Raw genomic sequence first — 24,438 nt, 5'->3', positions numbered from 1 at the left:
ATAAAGAGCTCTTCGGAGTGTCCGAGTGCAGGATCACTTTTCTCGTTTGATTCGTCAAGTTGGGACAAAGGAGAATCAGGGTGATGATTATGTGATCCAGACTCTTGGCTAGTGAGCTGGACTATGTGGAAGACAGAGTGGTGCTGGGAAATGTACTGGAAGCATTATTTTCTATCCAACATTGCCGCGAAAAATGGGGGTCAGGGACCTGAGCATATGCATGAGCACCAAGTATACTTGATCAAGTACCGAGTGTGCTTGAGCAGTGATTGCAGAGGACTGGGATAAAGTTATTTTTTTCTGACGATGCTCCCATCAGTGTGTTTGGGAGATATGGAAGAATGATGGCTTGGAGAAAAAAATGTGAGAAGAAAAAGTGAACAGGGAACCTAGAGGAAATAATAGAATCTGACTACAGAGACGTTTCTTTGCATTCAGGATTAGAGATTAGCTAATTTCTTGAAATTGTGGGTTCTATAAGTCTGAATTGGATGAAAAATTTGCTTTGGATTTGTCACAAATCAAACTGCCATTAAAAAATATTGGTATAGAAAAATAGGAGACAAAAAAAGCGCAAATAGGGTCTTATCCCCAGGATTGTTTCTAATCAATAGTGAGAGAACTGCTCACCTGGTGGTACACAGTACAAGCGTGTAGTTTGTCAGCTTCTGCAGATCCACAGGTCGGCGCTGCGACCTCTCAGAACCGTTATAATAAATGAAATGTGGATTACATCCGCGCTGCTGTGACAAATAATAGATCCAGATATACTTGTAAGATGTTCGGGTGGTTTATTCAACGCGTTTCGAAGCTCATGGCTTCTTCTTCAGGAAGTTTCCACACAAAGATACCTAAGATACCTAAGATATCTTTGTGTGGAAACTTCCTGAAGAAGAAGCCATGAGCTTCGAAACGCGTTGAATAAACCACCCGAACATCTTACAAGTATATCTGGATCTATTATTTGTCGTAGCAGCGCGGATGTAATCCACATTTCATTTATTATAACGATTAAAAAATATTGGTAAGAGTACAAAAATAGTTCTTATTGTAAAAGTTCACACCTCCAGAAAAAATTGGGAAAAAAACTGTTTTCATATGCTGTACTCCAAAAGCAGCAAACGTGAATTAGTCTGCAATGAAGTGACGCAGCACAAAACAAAATAGAGCAGTAGAATCAAGGGAGGTCATGGATTTTTTGAGCAAGTGACAGGTCTTCTTAATTACTTCTGGACCGCCCTTAGACTGTAAATGTCCAGATAGTCTACATTACGAACTGGAAGTTGGAAAGGGCTTCAACATACTCAGGTCAACAATTGCTCAAGATGCAGTGATAACACTGGAAGTCAATAGAAAATTAGCTCTGCTATGTAGCCAGGAGGCTAAAATTCCCTGGAACTTGAACTGGTATATTAACATAAAAAGAATGTATTAATATGTTAAAATGCCCCCCCGCCCCCCCCAAAAAAAAAGTCATTTAAAGACTTTATGGTGGAGAGGCAAGGTTTGTGAAATAAATGAAAAAATAAATATATTAAAAAAGCAAAAATAAAAAGAAATTTCAGTAAATAACACAAAACTAAAAAACGTCCACGTCCAGTTTGAATCATTGTTTGTATCTCTGCCCCATAGAAAAAAATATGTTCAATGTATAAAATTAATTTCTACAAAAAGGGGAAAACAATGTAAAATATTTGTAGACGTCCTTTGTATTTATAAAAAAAAGTAAAACAGAGACATGTATTTTCTATTTTTCTTTACATTTTTTCCAATATTAGCAAAAATAGTCAAAAATATCAGAACAATCAAAAAATTGAGAGGAATTGAAAGCGAAAATGTGCCTGAAACTTCACACTAGAATCATTTTGCAGTGTACAATGTAAAATATAACAACCATGCCCTTCTCATATTCCCTGGTGATTAACATTTATGAATGTTTTCTTTGTAGACTGACAGCAAAGGATGTTTCTCCGGAGATATTGATCTTAAAAAATTAAATTTCACAACTGAAGCATTCAATCAGTTTTTTCAAGTCACATCGAAACTGACAGAAGGCACCACAGGTAAGTGATGGGTGGGAAACCCTGCAACAGTGATGATATTTTTAACAATAGAATTACCTTCACATACTGTAAAGTGAGTCTGTCACCCCCAAATCCATTTTAATTTACCTATACAGTGATATCAGAATTTATCCCATATAAAAAATCAAACCAGTAACACACCTGTTCTCAGTGCCTGAGAAAATAACTTTTAATTGGAATGCAATTAATGAACCTTTGATATAGCCAAAAGCTTGGTGCAGTTAAATCCCCACATATTGCATTTTGAGAGCCGTCTTGCACTTTTGAGTGACAATTTCCAAGAGTGAGTGCTGCCTGCCTGAACTTGTCTATGCGCACATTTGCAGGAATACTGCCTAAACCGGTGTGGCAGGTGCATTCGTCTCCCTTGCTCCTCCATACTACAACTTGCAAATAGAATACACAGAAGGAAACCATCTTCCTCCTTAGACAATATTTGTCATTCCCTACCATTATCTTTTTGTGGCCGTGGCTGTTCTAAGATTTGTGAATCACTAAACAGCATGTCCTCCTGTCTCTCTTGGAGCATGCAGGGTGAGGGGCCACAATTAAGAAATTATGTTGTATTGATCTCCTCAGAGTGTCCTTGTGTGGGATCACTAGTCTCCTGAGACTCAACATGGTGGGAGGAAGGAGGATCAGGGTGAGGATGAAGTGATCCAGACTTTTGGTTGGTGAGACTGGACCATCTGGAAGACCTGGTGGTGCTGCCAAGTATGCTGGAAGCATTATCTGCTTTCCAACCGACCACCTGTTTGCACTGCTCTGGCTTCAAAAGTTGTGTACTGTGCTTCCCTGTAAAGGAAACTATGTGTTGTGGATGGGCATGTTTCTTGCGCAACAGGCTTAGTTATACCTGCCCCACATACTCGGCATCTGCGTGCACCATCATCAGCACTTTCACTTCCCCGTCCCTTACCGCATGCATTTACTAAGTGCCATGTCTCTTGAAATCAATTTTTTTATATAAATGCAAAATTTGATCACCCATTGCAATCAAACCATTTTTTTTAGTTTAATACCACCATGATGTACCACAGAGCACGTAATACTGTATGGATGAGTAATTTACTCAAGAATAATTTTACAACACTTTTTGTGAGTGTTGCTTACAAACAAAATGTGCCACAGACCACGCAATACTGTATGGATGAAGAATTGAATGCAGAAAACATTTATAAAACTTTTTGGAAGTGTTAGATATCATATTTTTTGTAGTTTCAGGCCACGTGCAGATTTGTAGATTTTGTGCGGATTCCACCTGCGGTATTACAACTGCAGTTTCCTATTATGGAGCAGATGTAAACTGCTGCGGAATCTGCACAAAGAATTGACATGCTGTGGAATAAACAACGCTATGTTTCATGCACATTTTTTTCCGCAGCATGTGCACTGCGGATTTTGTTTTCCATAGGTTTACATGGTACTGTAAACTCAGGGATAACTGCTGCGAATCCTCAGCCGCCAATCCGCTGCGGATCCACAGCTAAATCCGCAATGTGTGCACATACCCTCAGATAACACATAAATGTACCCCAGACCACGGAATACTGTATGGCTGAGAAATTTAATTAGGGAAAAATTTTAAACACTTTTTTCAGTGTTATATATTACAAAAATGTACTCCAGACCACAGAATATTGTATGGCTGAGAAATTTATCCCAGCAAAAATTTTTTGTGCTTTTTTGGACTGATAGATATCACAGTAATTTACCCCAGACCACGGAATACTGTATGGGTATTTATTTTAACTCAGAAAATATTTTAAATGCTTTCTTGGAGTGTTAGATAACACAAAAATGTAACCCAGAGCATGCAATACTCTATGAGTGAGCTATTTAATCCACACAAAAAAATCAACACTTTGTTTGAGTGTCATATAACACCAAAATGTACCAGAAAGCGCATACTCAATGGATCGAAGAATATATAAAATGTTATCCCACACAAAAAATGCTGCAGCTATAGATTTTGCAAGAGACTGCACAGCCCTAATCCCTGTCTACAGACTGTATTCTACCACTGTCCCTGCTCCTGCAACACTCTCTCCCTCCCTAGACTAAATGCAGAATGTATGTGATACAAACAGCAAAGCAAATGATTAGGCCCTAGAAGGGCTGTGGGTATGACGCTTCAGCACCAGTATCAACACTACAGGGCTCTGATTCATTTTAATGTGCACACAGGCTTGGACAAGCATTCTCTCCCTCCAATACGAACTGTCACAGAGCTGTGCAATGCCATCAGTGTGCCAAGCCAGGCTGTGCCTTTTTCTTTTATAACCCGTGATGATGACACATGGCTAGCCAATTACAGTAATGCCACAACTAAGACGGATATGGGAATTACAGTGATGCGCAGGCAATCCCCACAAGTTTATTAGCTGTGTAACAGACGCCAAACATTCAGTTTTAAATTGAGCACCGAGTAACAAGTACATCCAAGCACCCAGATACTCGAGTGATAACCGAGTATCGCCGAGCACGCTCGCTCATCCCTACTAGTTCTGCATCCTCTGGAACTCTTTGTTCTACGCATGTGTATAACAACGTGTGCATCATGTCTTTACTGGTAGGTTGTGGCCATGATCTTATTTAACCATTATTTTTTCTACACAAAAAACATTATTGAAAATTCCATCTGTTCTATCAGAATAAAGGATTTCTCCATTTTTGTGTTGGTGATAGGACTAAGAGAAAAACAGATTTATATTATATTATAAATCATTACAGGATACCAAAAGTATAGTAATGAATTCCTCAAATGTTACTAATTGTAATACATGATCAAAGTTTATTCTCCTTCCCTCCAAAAACATGTATTTATTCTTTTAGGTCATAGTGAAAAATCATTTGCTGTTGTGCAGGCCATACCAAAAAAACAAATTGAATTTATGGAATGTTCAAATTATTACGTTAGAGGATCTCCATACCATTGCAAGGTAAGGTAAAATCAAGAGAATAATTTTAGATTTCAAGAGAGAGAAATGCTTTTTTGTATGGTTATGATGCACATTCCATTATTCGTACTGTGATCTAATGCCGCTAGGCAAAAATTTACAAACTGAACAAGAGGTTCTTAGTTTAAGATTCTAATCAGACTGTATGAAGCCCACTACCATATCACGGTGAGTATCTAGCCTGAAAGGTGCGGGGCAGTGCTCAACCCTCTGTCACAGCGAAAGTGCACCAGCAGGGCGGACGACCTGGTTCCCCACAGCACCCATACTGCGAGGCAGAGTTCCCATAACTCCAGGTCGCACCACCCCACAGGCACAAAACCACAGCAACAATGACCACCACACAGCGCCAACACCAGGTGAATAGATGTAAAAATCTCACCTTCCACAAACTCTCAGGCTGTGGACTGAGCAAAAATTGTTGGAACCCCTCTCTCAGTCTCCTGCTAATTGAAAAACACCTGGTTCAAATAGGAGAAGTGCTGGTCCAAATAAAAAAAAGGACAATATGATGCGAGCTATAACTGTAGAAAAGACATGGGCCACATATGTCAGTAGCCATAGTTTGACCTAATGCCGCCAGGTGAAAATTTACAATCTGAACATGAGGTTCTTACTTTAACATTCTGATGAGACTGGATAAAGCCCACTGCCACATACAAAATATACTATACAATATGTTTTTTCACTTATGAATGATCCAATAAAAATATGAGATAATCATATTGTGGAAATTTGTTATCTTGGAATCCTCTACAGATATCAGTATTAAAGGGCTTTATAGCATTCTTAAACCTCTTTGCTATTGCTCAGAGCTTAAAGGGTTTATCCAGGTTTTTATCCTATTCTTTGTGTGTATCTATGCTGCAAAATGCTGACAGTTTGTAATATACACCCTGTCAGCATTCTGCACTGTTACCTAGATACCACACTTCGGGATGTGAACAGCTCTCTCCTAATTCTGGAAGAGCTTGTCACGTCCTGTTTATAGTTTTCCTGTCTGGCAGAAACTGGACATAGCCTCACAACAGACACCATGCCCCCAATCTCTGACAAACCCTCCCCCTTCCTCCTGCTTCAGCATCCCTGTGTCAGCAGTCCGATCAGTGAGCGATCATGTGACAACTGCTCGAATCAGCAAGTAGAGCAAAATCCTAACAGGGTACATATTACATATCTTTAGGACTCCGCATATCAATGTCAACTCTCAGAATTACAAACATGTAAACGACACCTATAATTAAGGCCTCCTTCACACATCCATGTTTCCAGTATGTGTGGTATCCATTATTTTCATGGATCCCTCACATGCGCATTATAGCCTAACCATGTATTCACGCAAAATGTACTGAGACAGGTTTTTTTTTTCTGGCAGCACAGATGACGAGAGCCAATACAAGTCTATATATCCGTGAAAAGCGTGTATAGCACACTGATGCCACCGGGTGCTTTTTCTAAATCACTTATTTCAGAGATTTACATGGAAACCCTGGTTTAAGGGCTTAGCCTTACTGCAATCTTTGGGAGTCAGAATGAACAATCAACAGCATGTCAAGAATTGTTTTTATTTCTTTTTCACGCCGTTTCTCATGCAGTATAAGTGATTAGATGACTTTATTCTTTGTGTTGTTGCGATTACAACGATACCAGTTTTCTTTTTTTTCATGTTTTGCTGCTGTCACACAATAAAAGAAGCTTTTTTTTTGTGAAAACTAGTTTTTGCATAGCCATATTTTGGCAGCTATAATTTTTTCATATTTCTGCAGACAGAGTCATGTTAGGGCTTGTTTTTTGTGGGACGAGTTGACGTTTTTATTTGTACCATGTTTGGGCACATGACGTTTTTGATTCCTTTCTATTCCTATTTTGGGGAGGCAGAATGAATAAAAATTAGCAATTCAGGAATTGTTTTTTTCTTTTATGCCATTCCGCATGTGGTAAAATTGATAAGGCAACATTATTCTTCGGGTCACTATGATTACAGCACTACCACATTCATATAGTTTTTTTTTTATGTTTTGGCGTTTTTACACGATTAAAACTATTTTAAAATAATAATTTTTGCATCACTTTATTCTGAGAGCTATCACTTTTTTATTTTTCTGTTGATGAATCTTTATTATGACTTGTTTTTACGGGACAAATTGACATTCCATGGTACCGTTTTTATTTACATTTGTCTTTTAGATCGCATTTCATTCCACTTTTTGTTCGGCGGTATAAGGAAAAAGCATAATTTTTTGCCTAGATAGATGTATGAGGTAAAATAGTATCTGAGGCCATGACTCCTGTGTAGAGGGATATATAGTCACTGCAGCACCTTGCTGAGCTGCACCTGAAAGCCCAGACCTTAATCAAATTCAGAATCTGTGATCAGACTTGAAGATTGCTGTTCACCAGGAGAAACCAAACCGTCGAACTTGAAGGGCCTGGAGCAGTTTTGCTTGTAGGAATGGGCAAAAATCCCATTGGCAGGATGTAGAAAGCTCATAGAGACTTATCCAAAGTGATTTGCAGCTATAATTGCCACAAAAGGAGGCTCTACAAAGTACTGACTTTAGGAGGGTGAATAGTTATGCACACTGAGGTTTTCAATTATTTTGTCCTATATGTTATTTTTTTTCACAATAAAAAGAAAACCTAATATTCACAGTGGTAGGCATGTTATTTACATGAACTGATGCAAACCCTCAAAAAAAGATGAAATTTCATGTTGTGAGGTAGCAAAACACGAAAATTGTCCAGGGGTGAACACTTTCCCAAGCTACTGTATGATGACCATTTCTGATTGCATTATAGTGCTCACAGCCTCACATCAACCACATCCTTGTAATATTGTATGGATTCCTTTCACTAGAGGTGATAAAAGCTGAGATTCTCTTGGAATTGTGGGGATCAATTTGGGGGATACTCATGGAGATAATTTTTGGGCTTTATGTCAAAAGGATATGCTGCTTAAAATTGGTTTGCTCAGTTGGTTTATTTACTCACCCTCAGCTTCAAGCCAAAGATGAGATGGGACATCCCAAAGTAAATGAACCTATTACCCTATATATACATTCAGATGAGAATTCTAATGTGACACGTGTACAGCTGGTGACGGATTCCAACGGAATAGCAGAATTTAGACTCTGTACCGCAGCTTGGGAATCGTATATAGCTATAACGGTAAGTCAGTCGGAAGATCGTTATATAGAAATGCATTGAATTTAGATGCAGAAGAACAGAGCAGATACGCTCCTTTAAGGGAGCAATTGCAGTTACTACAAAAAATTATCTAATCAATATATTTCAAGGATACTGAATTGGCAGTGATTTAAAAATAAGGGGTACGATGTTCAGAAGTGCCCTGTAACCTTTCTGTTTAATAATTATTGGGGATCTAAGCCCATGTCCCAAACATAACATATCAGGTAGTTAAAACCAGAGATTTTTTTCTATCCTGCAAGTGCTGATGAAATGTATAGGGACTAGTGATGAGTGAGTATGCTCATTACTCGAGATTTCTGAGCATGCTCGGGTGTCCAAGTATTTTGGGCGTGCTCGTAGAATATGTTTATGTCGCCGCAGCTGCATGATTTGCGGCTGCAAGACAGCCTGAATACTTGTGGGGATTCCCTAGCAAACAGGCAATCCCTGCATGTGTTCAGGTTGACAAACAGCCGCAAATCATGCAGCTGCGGGAACACAAACATAATCTACGAACACACCCAAGATACACGGAGAACACCCGAGCATGCTCGGAAATCTCAAGTAACAAGCACACTCGCTCATCACTAATAGGGACATATTGGAAATTAGTGGATTAATAACAGAAATGTAGGTAGTTGGTTCCTGCATGGATGGCACTCCCATTTAATGTGCAGTATAAGGAAAGAAACTAACCCTATTATTATTATTATAGCGCCATTTATTCCATGGCGCTTTACATGTGAGGAGGGGTATACATAATAAAAACAAGAACAATACAAGTCACAACTGGTACAGGAGGAGAGAGGATCCTGCCCGCGAGGGCTCACAATCTACAAGGGATGGGTGAGGATACAGTAGGTGAGAGTAGAACTGGTCGTGCAGTGGTTTGGTGGATCGGTGGTTGTAGGCTTGTCGGAAGAGGTGGGTCTTCAGGTTCTTTTTGAAGGTTTTGATGGTAGGTGAGAGTCTGATGTGTTGTGGTAGAGAGTTCCAGAGTAGGGTTAATGCTCGAGAGAAATCTTGTATGCGATTGTGGGAAGAGGAGATAAGAGGGGAGTAGAGAAGGAGATCTTGTGAGGATCAGAGGTTGCGTGCAGGAAAGTACCGGGAGACGAGGTCACAGATGTATGGAGGAGACAGGTTGTGGATTAGTCGGGCAGCTGAGTTTAGAATAGATTGGAGGGGTGCGAGAGTGTTAGAGGGGAGGCCAGAGTGCAGGAGGTTACAGTAGTCGAGGCGAGAGATGATGAGGGCATGGACTAGGGTTTTTGCAGATTCTTGGTTTAGGAATGTACGGATCCGTGAAATATTTTTGAGTTGAAGGCGATAGGAAGAGGAAAGGGCTTTGATATGTGGTTTGAAGGAGAGATCAGTGTCAAGGATTACCCTGAGACAGCGAGCTTGTGAGACTGGGGAGAGTGGACAGCCGTTTACTGGAATGGATAGGTTTGTTGGGGGGGTCGCGTGAGATGGGGGAAAGACGATGAATTTGACTAACTGGGATCAGAATGACAGTGATTGACTATAAAATCCCAGATTTCTTGTTTTACATGCTATATTGTACACGGCACTTTGCATATTGATTGTAAAATGAACTTGGGCTCAAAATACTTCAACAAAGGTGCATATGAGTACATGATACTGTATAAAAGTATATTAGAAAAAAAGTATAAAGTATAAAAGTATATTAGTCAGCAAAAAAACAACTTACATGCTGAAATTTACTTTTTAATTCTTATTAATAATGTCATGGATTACATGTAGTCTACTGACATCTAAATATAAGAATATAAATTTGGCAAACTCATTTAGAGTTTTAAAGGGACACTGTCACCCCCTCCAGCTGTTAGAAACTAAAAGAGCCACTTTGTGCAGCAGTAATGGTGCATTCTGACAAGGCGACTCTTTTAGTTATTGGTGCAGTTAAAGCCAAAATAAAGCGTTTTATAATTTCGCCAAAATACCTGTCTTTAGACAGGGAGGCAGGTCTTAACCCCCCTGCTGAAAATGCCACACTTCCGTCACTCAAATCTTCTTCGGCGCCGGGCGCCGCCCCCTCCGCGCTGTTTTCCAATGAAATCCAGTGCCTGCGCTGTTTAGTACTGGCTGGGGCAGGCGCAGTGAGCTCTGGCCGTCTGACCTCCGATGCAGTCTTGCAGACTGCGCCTGTGCGGCCACCCTGCTTGTGAATCCCAGCCCCGCAGTGTGTTATGAATTATGCAGAGTGCGGGGCTGGGATTCACAAGTAGGGTGGCCGCACAGGCGCAGTCTGAAAGACTGCATTGGAGGTCAGACGGCCAGAGCTCACTGCGCCTGCCCCAGCCTTTTAGTTTCTAATGGCTGGAGGGGGTGACAGAGTCCCTTTAAACATATAAATCATTGTGCTGTCCCTCCAAAATCGGAATATTTTCTGATGTTTGTAATAAGATACATAAATGTTGTAAAGACCCTGCTGTGACTTCTTTTTTTCAGGCACGCTGTTCATCTGATGTTCAGGATGGTGATGTTGAGGAATATGACAATTTTCTGTATTATTCTCATGAATCTATGTCCCGAAGTATGTTGTGGCTTGTAGTATATGAGCCTAAAACTGAAAGCTCACTGACAGTGCAAAAGCATCCCAGCGATTTATCCTGTAACACTGATCAGACAATCACCGTGGAATATGACATCCATAGGAAAAACCTGAATGCTGACACGGATCATCTTGACTTTTTCTACATTGTAAGTATTCTTATTCTTGGAATTATAATCGTACATTTTGTAAATTTGGAATTAACATCATAGTTTTATTGTTTACAGGATCCATAACAAATTAGTCACTGAATTTCACCTATGATTTGTTAATATCAGGGTAAAAAATGAAGTACAAAATCATGAAAATAAAAATATATTTTATTTATTTTGAATGTTAAAACTATTATTCTCATACAAAGAAAACAAAGAAAAGTGCTAGATTTGAACATAAATCTATTAAGAGGGATGTAATTACATGATATACCGCACGGGATTAATGTACAATAGAAAAATAAGTGTAAACCAAATATATATATATATATATATATATATATATATATATATATATATATATATATATATATATGCTTTATATGTTCAAAAGAGTTTCAAGGCTGGTAAAATGATTAATAGTTGCTACCAAAAAAGAGGCAGTGAATGGCATATGCCAAAAAAATAACTTTATTCCATAAAAATAAAAAAAACCATCATATTGCAACCAGCCCTATGACACACTAGTGGGAAAGCACGATCAACGCATTTTGACTTTCGTTTTATTCATGATCTAACCTGGGAACATGTTGTTGCCAGTTCGCTCCGTCCCGGCAGATACAATGGCGTCATTCTGCCACGACGTGGGTTTGCTCTGCTTCTTCAGGAGGCTTCGCCGGGACTGAGCAACATAGTGCTAAACAGGTACATAAATGTCATGCTGCTGCAGTGCAGTGTAACGCAACCTCCACCAGGGGGAGCTTGAGAGGGAAGTGAGACTGCGTACACAGAATAGCTCCACAGAGCAGCAGCACAGGCGCCAACAAGTGGCGAGAGAGTGGTCAGACAAGCAGAGTCAAAAAATGAAAAACAGAAAAAGTGCTTTAGTAAGTCAGTAAAAAGTAGGTAGGATTATTTAAAACAAGAAAATGATAAGGGTGCCCATACTTATGCACCTGTCAACTTTTGTTTGAATGCAGATTGCACATTTTCTGTTAGTACAATAAACCTCATTTCAAGGCAGAAACATTACTGTGTCCAGCAGTTATTAGATATATGAAACTGAAATCGCTGTTGCAAAAAAAAAAACAATTTTTAGAAAACATTAAGCTTAAGATTAATAGGGGTGCCCAAACTTTTTCATATAACTGTATTTTTAATATTTAAAATAAATAAAAAAGATTTTTATTTTCATTTTCAGGATTTTGTACTTTATTTTTTACCCTGATATTAAAATATTATAGGTGAAATTCAGTGATTAATCTGCTAATTCTCAAGTGCTATACCCAGACTACATGGGGCAACTAAGATTAGGACTACTAAAAAGTGTGATAAGGATTCATAACAAGTATTTGAATTAGCGTTATCCTTTATATGACAAATATATGTTAATTCAAAGGCATTTGCCTAATTGCAGGAAAGCCTCCCATTTTTTCTCTTTTTTGGTAATTTTTATTTGTTACATTATTAGTATTATTGACAGAACTACCGGTATCCTTTTTTTAAAAATTGATCCTATTTAGCAGTTTTGTATCGTACAAGCTTACCATTCAGTTCCAGAAATATACTTATCTCTATATTAGCACTTACAATAGCATTTTATAGTCTGTTGTTTGATTGACACATTGCTTTCAGCATTCCAGCAATAGTGCTACCTTGAAGAAGCGAAGGATGGTAACGCAAGCAGATACATTGATCAGAGAGTAGATGTGTAAGACAAGATACAACTCTCCCACAAAGCTTGGTCCGCAGATTTGGTCAGATGCATATTTCAGGACATAAATGCAAACTTTGTAAAGTGGTCCACGATGACCAAACAATACTTGAAACTTGTAATGACCCTTCCATAGCAAGATAGTCCATTAGCATGAATGCTGAGGTTGGAAATTGGGTGACTATAAAGTCCTTCTTTATTCTCCTTCTTGCCAAATTATAGTCCTTGCACTGCTTTATAACATTTGGAATCACCTTCTATAACTTTGGGTGATAGCAAAACTTCTAAAACTATCCAACAATCTTTGTAGTACCAAAGAGTCCCTTCTTTTCACACATCCAATAAATGCTGCTCTAGATTATATTCTAGGCAATACTATTTGCCAGATTGGATTTCTTTTGTTTTGTCAATTTTGTCAATTTAACCTGTCAATTCAACACACCTTTGTGGATGGTTAGCCAATCCCGTTGCTTCACCAATTGTTTTACTACTTTTCATATGCCATCTTTATCTTCTTTATGTCGTTATATCCCTGTCACAAGCCACTGCATCCAAGCCTCAATGTGAAACTACTGTTTTTAATATTGCTACTCTTAAAGAACTACCATTAAAGATTTTATCCCCTTCATATATTTCAGTCATCCCATTATATAGCACTGTGTACTTACAATTGCTCATTTTGCCCTTCTACCCAGCTAATTCTTCTGCTAACTCATCTAAATGAGAACTCACTAAAATGATCCCAGATGTACGCTTACAGATTCTAAACACTATTAACAACAGTGTTATTGTTGCTGAAGACTTGAAAGATAGTGTGATGACCTTATTAAAAATAAAGACCTAAGAGAAAACTGACAGCAATCATACTACTTCTAAAAAAATGACTAAAATCAGCACAAGCCAATATTGGAAAGTGCAATTAAACCCTCATACAAAACCATGGCATTCGACTAGAAAAAACAAGGATAAACCATCTTGAAATGACAATTCTCAGCTCTCAGAAATAGGAGCCAAAAAATGTATAAAGGCTGCAGATTAAGACATGAAATAAATGCGCAAAAGTAGCAGAGATACTGTACTAACTGGGAGAAAGGCAATCAACTGTAAATGGAAATTTATAGTAAAATACAATGCATAAAATTGAAGTAGAAAAAACAAGCCTGGTTGCTAAGAGATTATATTAAATATGGAGAAGATGATCTTTTAGTCAGTTTTAATCAAGATGTGTATGTAAAAAAAGAATCCTATAAAACCAAAATAAAAATGAAAATCAAAGATCTTGTAAATATAAAGCATTGCCTGGGAATTCAGAATGAGAGCGAGCATGAGGGCAGTTCTTTCTAAGCCAGAAGTGCAAGTTACAAGAAATAACTTCCAATAGGTGGCACTAGAGTTCTAGACCTCTTCCTCTCTGACGAGACAATTTGCATATTTCCCAGAGGAGCATTGCGGCTTTAAGTCTCCTCATCTCAACATGCTTATCATGTCAGTCTCCGCAAGGAGAAATGATACTCCTTGGATCCCGGTCAGACGCCTTTCACTCAGCCAAACCAGATCTCCACTTTGCACTGACGAGGGGCAGTACCCCGAAACACAGTGTCTGCAAATTGAGATTCTGGTTTGGCTTTTATTCTAAGTCATGTGACAAGGCTCGTTAAAGGGTCGACATTGACTGTTAGGATTGCTACTTCCAATAGGTGGCACTAGAGTTCTAGTCCTCTTCCTCTCTGACGAGACAATTTGCATATTTCCCAGAGGAGCATTGCGGCTTTAAGTCTCCTCATCTCAACATGCTTATCATGTCAGTCTCCGCAAGGAGAAATGATACTCCTTGGATCCCGGTCAGACGCCTTTCACTCAGCCAAACCAGATCTCCACTTTGCACTGACGAGGGGCAGTACCCCGAAACACAGTGTCTGCAAATTGAGATTCTGGTTTGGCTTTTATTCTAAGTCATGTGACAAGGCTCGTTAAAGGGTCGACATTGACTGTTAGGATTGCTACTTCCAATAGGTGGCACTAGAGTTCTACACTTTTCCTCTCTGAAGAGACAATTTGCAAGAAATAATTGAAAGTTTTCAATTGAAAGATTGTAAACCTGTTATATCTCCCACAGAACCATTTGAACATAATGGACAGAAATGGTAATTTTCTGCCAAATGACAAAGCACAACACAAATGCTAAAGGAGATTTGCTATACAGTGACTGGACTAGACTCACATGAGAGAAAATCCACCACTGGCTATCCATTTCTTCTTGCAAAGTTGAGCCGTCAGTTAGACTAGCAGAAAATAACTCTCACTTCAACACAGTCCATTGATTTCCACTATACGCTTTCTTCTTCAACCTTAATTTCATTTTGACATGTCTACTTACATTACTGTATGTCTACTTATGCTGCCATGAGAAGATGGCTTCATGGTGTTGACTGGAAAACTTTAGTCTAATAAACAGTATAACACAATTCCAATAACTTAGCTGTAGCGACTCTTTGACTAGTTCTTATTCTTCAAATATGGAGCTTGTGTTAACATCTTCCTCTGAAGTTTCACTTCTTCACTGTAGCTAGTTTAATTTAAATTCTTTTCGCTATTTTGCTGTACTCCAAACATCTGCTTCCCCACAGATAATCTCTCCTTTTAGGCAACCTCCTGGTGAAATATTCTCTTCCCCACCGTAGTTTCCATGGTGTCACATCATTCTCTTTTTGCAATGTGATAATCTCTTATCAATTTTCTCAACATCCCTTTCAAGTATTCCATATGAGCATCCATTGACTTATCTTTGAGTTCATTTTGCCTTTGTTTGCATCAACTGATTTCTTAAGCCCAGGGCAAATTGATCTTCCATGTGAAATCTGCATCCCGATAAGCCCTTGGATTTCTGTTGACAGTCTTCAAGATACAGTAGCAGAAATATTTTTTACAGTTCAATACCACAGTTAAACCACCACACCTGAGAGCAGATAAGGTGGAGGTGTTTCTCCTCTCCTGTCATCACAATATGCTTTCCAGGTTATCCCCCTTGTACCCTCACTTGTGTTTCCTTAGACCGTTAGACTCTTCAAAACCTTCTCCCTGCGAGTGGTGGTCCTGTTTCGCCATCCAGGCAAAACCAACCAGTACCTCAATCACTTTGCCACCTGGCTTCCACACTTTCTACCCTATGACATTCCTACTCTCATCATGGAGGACTTTTACATCCAAATTGATAATCCAATCTTTCAAATCTGTCACTCATCTTTTTTCTCTAATCTCTTTTGGGCTATCACAGCTTACTAACTCTTCTACACATGAGTAAAAGTAAATAAACACAACAGTCTGTAGGAATATGAGTTTTGGTGCTCGAGTAGGGTATCCAACCCTTAATAGCAAATATACAAAATAACTCGGCACTCAAAGGTTTATGAAGAAAAAGAAAGTACAGTTTATTTTCATCCAGACATAGAACCAGTTTGTTGTTGAATGTTTTCGGTCCCGGGTGGACCTTCCTCAGAACAGTTCAATTTATCAGTGTATAGACCTGGGGTAAGTAGCGCACTAAGGCGCTTTGGGGATCCGGTGGTCAGCACGTTGTGGAGCCCCAGCGCTGGTGGCGTTCTATGTCGCCAGGAGAAGCCCCCTGTATTTTCTTTTTCTTCACAAACCTTTGAGTGCCGAGTTATTTTGAATATCTTCTACACATGAGGACGGAATTCTCTAGACCTGTTTTTTTCACGGCTGCGCTCTGTATATGACTTTACTAACTCCCCTCTCCCACTTTCTGAACACAACCTTCTTTCCTTCTATGTCAAAAGCTTTCTCCTCTCTCAGGATGTCCCCATTTACTGCACATATAGAAATGTACATGCCATCAATTCTCTGCAGTTTATGAATAATTTACAGTCATCTTCAGCTCCAATTTTCTCCTTTTCCTGTTCAGACATAGCATTGTCACACTATAATAATACATTGCAGAGAACCATAGAGGAAGCTACACCAGCTACACACAAAGCGACCTAGCATAGATGACAGCAACCTTGGCACATGCTGCAAATATGGTTTCTCCAGAGTTGCTCAAGATGTGAAGAGCGTCAGTGGAAAAAATCACTTTTGGCATAAGACTTCATTCACTATAGATTCATGCTCAAAGCGTATAACTCTGCTCTCCATATGGCCAAACAAATTTACTTCATCACCCTCATCACCCTCATCCTAGTTGACAATCCAAAATTACTCCTTGAAACTTTACCCCCCCTCCTCTTGAGTCCCAACGTACAGGTTCCCCATCACTAACCTCACTAATCTAATGATCTGGCCACTTAGTTCTAGAAAGAAAATCAACCATATCCAGCAGGACATATTTGTAAAATTCCCTCAGAGGCTTGATCCACTTCCCTCCCACACCTCAAGCTCACTTTCCGCCTTTGAACCTGTTATGGAAGAAGAAGATACCAGGCTTCTCGCTTCTTTTCACCTTACAACCTGCACCAGTGATCCTATTTCCTCATCTCCAACAGTCTCTTGCCTCAGCTGTCAATGCCCACCTAGCTAAAATATTTAACCCCTCTCTTTCTTCCAGTATCTTTCCCTCTTCATTCAAACACATGCCATCATAATCCCTTTATTAAAAAAAAATATTTCAACCAGACCTGTGATGCTAACTAAAGTCCTGTCTCCAATTTTCTTTTCATCTCTAAACTACTGTAATGCTTGGTCCAATCTTGCTTAATCCCCTATTTCTTGGATAACTCATTTCTTGATCCTTTCCAATCTTGTTTCTGCTCTTTACACTCTCCCTTTCTCCCAATCACTCACAGAGTCATCCAAGTGTTCATTTGCAAACTTCAGATGGGCTGGACATGTGCCTTCTTGAGCAGGGGGACCTTGCAGTCAATGCAGGATTTTATGCCTTTATAGCGTAATGTGTTACCAATGGTTTTCTTGGTGACTGTGGTCCCAGCTGCTTTGAGATCATTAACAAGTTCTCCCCATGTAGTTTTCGGCTGATCTCTCACCTTCCTCATGATCAAGGATACCCCACAAGGTGAGATTTTGCATGGTGCCCCAGATCGATGTCTATTGACAGTCATTTTTGTATTTCTTCCATTTTCTTACTATTGCACCAACAGTTGTCTCCTTCACACCCAACGTCTTACCTATGGTTTTTGTAGTCCATTCCAGCTAAGTGCAGGTCTATGATCTTGTCCCTGACATCCTAATAAAGCTCTTTGTTCTACGTTGTAGAGAGATGATTTTTGGCTGCTAGACAGCCTGAATACATGTGGGGGTTGCCTGTTAGTTAGGGAATACCCTCATGTATTCAGGCTGTCTAGCAGCCGCAAATCATGCAGCTGCGGTGACTCAAGCATAATCTCCGAGCACACCCAAAATACTCGGAGACCACCCGAGCATGATTGGAAAACCCGAGTACCGAGTACACTCGCTCATCTCTATTTGTAGGGGATCAAATACTTATTTCTCAATGCAAAATGCAAATTATTATTATTATACATTTTTATAGCCCCATTTATTCCATGGCGCTTTCCATGTGAAAAGAGGGCAAATATAGACAAATACAATAAACATAAGCAAAAAACAAGGCACTAACAGGTACAGAAGGAGGGAGGACTCACAGTCTGCACGGGATAAATCTCTATAATTTATACAGTGTGAATTTCTGGATTTTATTTTTGATATTCTATCTCTCAATGTTAAAATTAACCTACCCTTTAAATTATAGACTGTTCATGTCTTTGTCAGTGGGCAAACTTACAAAATCAGCAAGAGATCAAATACTTATTTACCCTACTGTATAGGCAAGAGTAACCTCTAGAATACCTTTTTTCAAAAATATCTAAGCTTATTTTCATTATAGTCAAAGGTTCCATTTCCTACCTCAGCTCTGTCTATTTTCTCTGGCTAAGTTTAATTAGTTTGCTTGAGCCCAATAGCTGACTCCCCTAGCTGTTCCACTGCCTTTTGTGATAGAAGTACAGCAATCATGAGAACACTATATTTCTTACTCACATGTTACCTGCTTTGTATGTTTTTACAGCTCGTAGACAAAAATGGAATCTTCTCATTTAAAGAACATGAAGTAAACATTAAAGACCAAGATAAAAGCCAAAGTAAGTGAAATGATTTTCTTCCAACTACAAAAAAATAAATCGAACTTAAAAATCATGAAAAAATGGACTCTGGTTAATTACTGGAGGCAGAATATACTCTAATTCTTCCCGAGTATAAACACTTTCTGTGAACCAAATTTTCCATCCATATGGGGCAGCAAAATTAATAGTCATGTTTTTGCCTCCATTTTATACATTCTGTCACTATTTTATGTACAGTTGTAATTAAAAACTATTCAACTGTCATTACAAATAAGTTTATTACCAAAATGTACACATTTTCTGATGTTTGCAGTAAACTAATCAAACAGGACACTAAATACTACAACAAACTAGTATAACAAGTGGTTTCTGCAAATTCAACACAAAATGCCACTTTTAATAATTGTTTTAGTTTCAGAATTATACAACCATTCATGACAGGAGTCTTTAGTAATCTGTGCAGCCTCTTTTGCCAGTATCTGGCTGCTTTCCTAATGAATCTTAGTCCATTCCTCATGAGCAATGACCTACAGTTCTACAGTTCACTGATTTTCAAAGGTTTCCATGCTGTAAATGCTTTGTTCAAATCCCACCAAAGATTTTTTATAGTGATTCAAGTCAAGTGACTGTGATGGCTGCTCCAGAATTTTCCAGGACTACTTCTGGAACCAAGCCCTGGTGGTGTTTGAGGTATACTTGGGATGATTGTTCTGTTGCAAGGTCTAATAAGGCACCAGCCTCAGCTTTGTCACAGAAGGCATGATGTTTTCTCCTGGGATATCCTGATGCATGATTGATTCTCACCAAGCCACTGCAATGCTTCGCTGTAGGCAGGGTTCTTTTTTCTTCTGCCTCCAGATATCAAGCGGATTCATAGGCCTGAGAAATTTTCATTGCATTTCATTACTTCTCAGAACAGAATGTTTAAACTACTGTGGTTTATTTATATGGTTTTCATCATTTTAGTGCTAATTATTCTTCCAATTTTGAGTCAGTAGAGGAGTACATCTTGAATAACGGGTATGAAGACCTTTAGTGTTTAGAATGTGCCCAACTGTGCAGCCTTAAACCTCAGTATCTGCTGAAGCCAAATCTTGCTGCAGATCTTTTGTAATCACTGAAGAGTTTTTGAACACTTAAGGTACCGTCACACTCAGCGATGCTGCAGCGATGTAGACAACGAGCCGACCTAAACTAGATCGCTGTTTAGGTCGCTGTAGAGACGTCAAACACAGCAACTCCAGAACGATGCAGGAGCGATCCAGTGACGTAACGGCGACTTCTCGTTCTCGCTGGTTGTTAGCTCCATGTCAAACAGCCGGAGTGTACCGATCTGACACACATCTAGGGGCCCTATGCTCGTTGCTGGCGTCGTTGTTTTTTATGTCAAACATGACGATACACGCCGACCTGGCGACGAAATAAAGTTCTGGACTTCTAGCTCCGACCAGCGATGGCACAGCGGGATCCAGATCGCTGCTGCGTGTCAAACACAACGAGATCTCTATCCAGGATACTGCAACGTCACGAATTGTTGTCGTTCTCTTTGCAAAGTTGATGAGTGTGACGGTACCTTTAGATCCTCAGGAATCTGCTAGCAGCTGTATGACAGCTTCCTCTTTCTGAAACAATCCAATTAGTATAGCAAGTGTTCCTTTACATTTCAACCTGCAAAGCATGCTTCTCATGTTTTTCTTTTTTTCTTGTCTGTCTAATACCCTTTATTGCCACATGAAAGGCATTAAAGGGTGTTAGTTTAACACACGTAGGGGGCTTGTGACATTAAATTGCAACATTACATTTATTTATTCTACAGTATCTATCTAATCTATCTATTCTATCTCTCTATTCTGAAGGTTCGGGCTGTGAATTTACTGTAGTTGGCTGATGAAATGTTAGTTTTCCTTTGAGATGTGTGGGTAAAAATCACGCATCGTCCGTGTGCTGTGTGATTTTTTTCTCGCACAAATTAACTTGCATTGGCGAGTGCTATCCGATTCTTGCATCCACTAGCAGCATGCTGTAATTTTTTTTTCTCAGTCTGATCTGAGCTGAGAAAAAACTCACAGATGAGCACTGCCTCATTTAACCCTTATCCGGCTGAATAGGTACAATTGTAACTATTCCGTTTTAAAATTGCAATAACTTTTTTTTGAAAAGACGTAGAGGGCTGAAATTTCGTGACATCTCTACATTTTTGGTCCAGAATATATTGGCCAAATTTCAATAAAATATCTCCACCCGCTTCCGAGATAAGGGGTCGAGATCTTTTTGCATCCATAACAAGCTGCATAGGTACAAATGTACCTCATATATTTTGAATGAAGATAATGCAAGGGAAAAAGCATAAATTTTTTTTTAATGATAATGCTATTTAACTATTATAAACAAGTAAAAAACTGTTTATTTACATTATAAAAGAAAATGTAAGAAACTTTTTTTTATTGATTTTCTTTGCAAGTAATGCATGTTGGCTTTGCTACAGAGTGTTCATCGCAAATGGGTTTCACACAAACCACACAAGACTTTCTAGTCTTGCGTTGTTTTCGCCTCAGGTCTCTGCAGACATAGCAACTACCAACAACAGGGGAGGGTCCACGACTACCATGAGGTATTTTGGGGCCAGCTGCTGGCTGCGATGCTACCACAATGCATCGTCCAAGCACCATTTCTACTGCACCTCGAAGAAAATGGTTTCTCATTATCATTTTGTTTGTACTACGATCTTCAATTGCAATCATACACAGCTGATTTGCGAGATCTTTCAGGAACTTTCTTCGTTGATCCTTTGCCCTGAAGCTTGGATTGTGTTCTCTGTAGATGATGTAGGATGCTAACCCACTGACATCAATCATATTGTAGAAAAATGCCAAAGTCCAACGTGATGTTCGTCGTTTCACAGTGTACTCTCCCAACATTTTATCCATAACATCAACGCCACCTTTTGTTATGTTGTAGTATTTTATTATCTCTGGCTTGGCTGCTAGTGTCTCTTCAACTTCTCCCGTCATGTGCATAGATGATAGAAGCACGACTGATTTGTTCTTCTTTGGTACATATGAACAGACTGTTGCATCATGATTGTAGGCAAAATTTGTCGAGTATACAGGCCTTTCTTTGGCAGGCTGCATGTTGTTAGGTAGGAACCTTTTGTTTTTTCTCACTGTACCAACTAGTGTCATGTTCCAGGAGTTCAATACCTTAGCTAGTTCCATGGTTGTAAAGAAGTTATCGGTGGTGACATTTCTTCCAGAGCCTTTATACGAGCTCACTAGGTCCAATACTGTTCGTTCTCCAATGTTTACTTGTCGAGGACCATCAGTTGGTTTCCCAGTGTAGAGCTGACCTTGTAAAGGGTAGGCATTTGATGAGTCACAAGCCCAGAAAATCTTTATGCCATATTTAGCTGGTTTTGAAGGTATATACTGGGTAAATTTAGTATGACCTCTAAATGGAAATAATTGCTCGTCGACGGTGATACAATGATATGGCTTGTAGGCTCTCTCCAGATTACTGTTCAGCATTGTCCAGATGTCCCGTATTGGTGCAGCTTTATCTGTTTGCGCACGTTCTGCACGTGTATTTTCGTTGTCAAACCTGATAAATCTGAGTATCATCTTGAAGCGGTCACGAGACATGGCTGCACGTATAAGAGGCAGAGCAGCAACATTCCACATTTCCTCCAGATTCTCTTTGTTGGCTCTGTGCACACCAGCAGCAATCAGTATGCCCAAAAATGCATGAAGTTCAGTTTCAGTAAATTGCTTGAATGTTTTTTGTGGTGGCCGTTTGGAAGAATCAGGAAAACGTTGTACCAGTTCGTTGTTGTAAGCATCACAAACTCTCTTGGCCTTTCGATTCGTTTCCCGTAATATGATGTCACACATCTCGGGAGTCATGATGGACTTGAATAGCTCTTTTGCTGTATATAGGTTGCTGATTGCTGCAGGGCCACCTCTTTGTCGTAGGACATTACGAGATTTTGTTTGTGCATTTGGCAGTGGATTACTGCACCATTGAGTTTCATCCTTAGCAGTCCAAATGTCGCCTGCACTTTGAGGCACAGAACACTCAACACTTTCGTCTGATTCGTATTCATTTTCATGCTCTATGACCATTTCTTGTTCAATGTCTGAATCTTCTTCAGTAACATCCACTTGTGGTACATAGTTTTCATCATCAGATGGAACATATGGTTCATCCTCATGCTCAGAATCAGATTCTTCTAGCATTCGCATTATTTCGTCAGACGTAAATCTGTAAATATGAAAAAATGTAAAATAAATAATTTTCCGAAATACTACATTATTGGCTTTTCACAAAATTATACTAACCTGCAAACACGTTTTCTTGGATTATGGCGGAAACTAGATCCAGCATTACTATCACTCATGATGACTTGCTAGATGAATTTTGGCTTCGTATTTTGTGCTGAATATAAATAAAACATCGTAAAACAATATGTAGATAATAATTATTATCCATTTTTCGTATAAAAATTATACCTATAGTGATAAGTTTCATACAAAATATATGTAAGCCAAGTCCAGGCTGAAAGACAATTTGACTGTTCTGTCCCCACATAATGAGAATAAAGGTATAACTGGCTGTTAGATGCTGTGAGACTTTCCTACCTTCGTTTCCAAGAAATTGAAGACTTCACAAGCCTAGAAATGTGTGCTCACAGCAATGAGATGAACAGCAAAATGGCTAATGAGAAGAGGGAGGCAGGAAGACAAGTAGAAGCCACTCCCAGTTTGAATTAACTTAATTGACAGCAACATAAGTGACCAGTAACAACACTGAACAATAGATATCAGCATAACATTTGTAGCTGAATGAACTTTAGTTTCTGAAACCAAGTAAAGTCTTCCCACAGTGGAGGTATATGTGAAGGTACAATTGTACCTATGCAGCCTGTTAAGGTTGTAAAATTATGCAGCCTGACAAGGGTTAATAATCTTGGTCAGAGTGCAATGTGATGTTTTCTCCCATTGCACTCTTCCATATTATTATGACAGTGTGAATGAGCCCTTATTATTATTATACTTTTTATATACACAGCAATCAGAAAAAGTGGCATTTTCCGTTGAATTTTGAAAAAATACTTGTATTAGTTTTGTCAGGTACTGCATTTAAATTGTTCTTATTCAACTGAGTTATTGCAAACAGCAGAAAGTTTGTAAATGTTGCTAATAAACCAAATTTGGAGGGAGAGGTTGAATAATTTTGATTGCTACATAAACACTGATCTGGATAGGCCAAGCTTTCATGTCTGTTTCAAGAGGGTCATGGGGATAAGTAACTGTCATTTATAGAATCCCTTGTGGACGATTGATTGCCCAACTGATTTATTTTCATTTTTCACATTTTTAGAGCTGCATGGTTCATTCTCTCTCAGTTTCCACGTGGGAAATTTCTTCCCTATACTCGAATTTCTGATTTTCTCCATTCTGCCCAATGGAGAGACTATTGCTAGATCTGCTTCTTTCTATGTTTCACCGTGTATAGAAAATAAGGTAAGAAGCTTAACTGAACAGATTACTTGCTTTCCAGACAAGGACAAATCAGAATACTAGGTCATAGCAGGACAAGCCACAATGTCATCTGAGTAGATATTTCAGGAAAATAGCAAAAAGTAAAAGGAACCAGAATGGTCAATATTTATG

The 24,438-nt window shown here is 39.0% G+C and overlaps 1 protein-coding gene across 1 annotated transcript in view; it reads left to right on the top strand.

Annotated features, from left to right (window-relative positions):
* Positions 1–24,438, top strand: part of LOC138665902 (alpha-2-macroglobulin-like protein 1) — a 134,014-nt gene that overhangs the window by 38,519 nt on the left and 71,057 nt on the right. Inside the window, exons 9-14 of the mRNA XM_069753855.1 lie at positions 1,949–2,063; positions 4,920–5,026; positions 8,042–8,212; positions 10,709–10,960; positions 18,715–18,787; positions 24,146–24,288. Coding sequence (XP_069609956.1) covers positions 1,949–2,063; positions 4,920–5,026; positions 8,042–8,212; positions 10,709–10,960; positions 18,715–18,787; positions 24,146–24,288 — 861 coding nt within the window. The remainder of the gene's footprint in view (positions 1–1,948; positions 2,064–4,919; positions 5,027–8,041; positions 8,213–10,708; positions 10,961–18,714; positions 18,788–24,145; positions 24,289–24,438) is intronic.

Source organism: Ranitomeya imitator, chromosome 2 (genome assembly GCF_032444005.1).
Source record: "Ranitomeya imitator isolate aRanImi1 chromosome 2, aRanImi1.pri, whole genome shotgun sequence".
Lineage (NCBI taxonomy): Eukaryota > Metazoa > Chordata > Amphibia > Anura > Dendrobatidae > Ranitomeya > Ranitomeya imitator.
The sequence above is the reverse complement of the archived record's forward strand: the minus strand, read 5'-3'. Positions and strand labels throughout refer to the sequence as shown.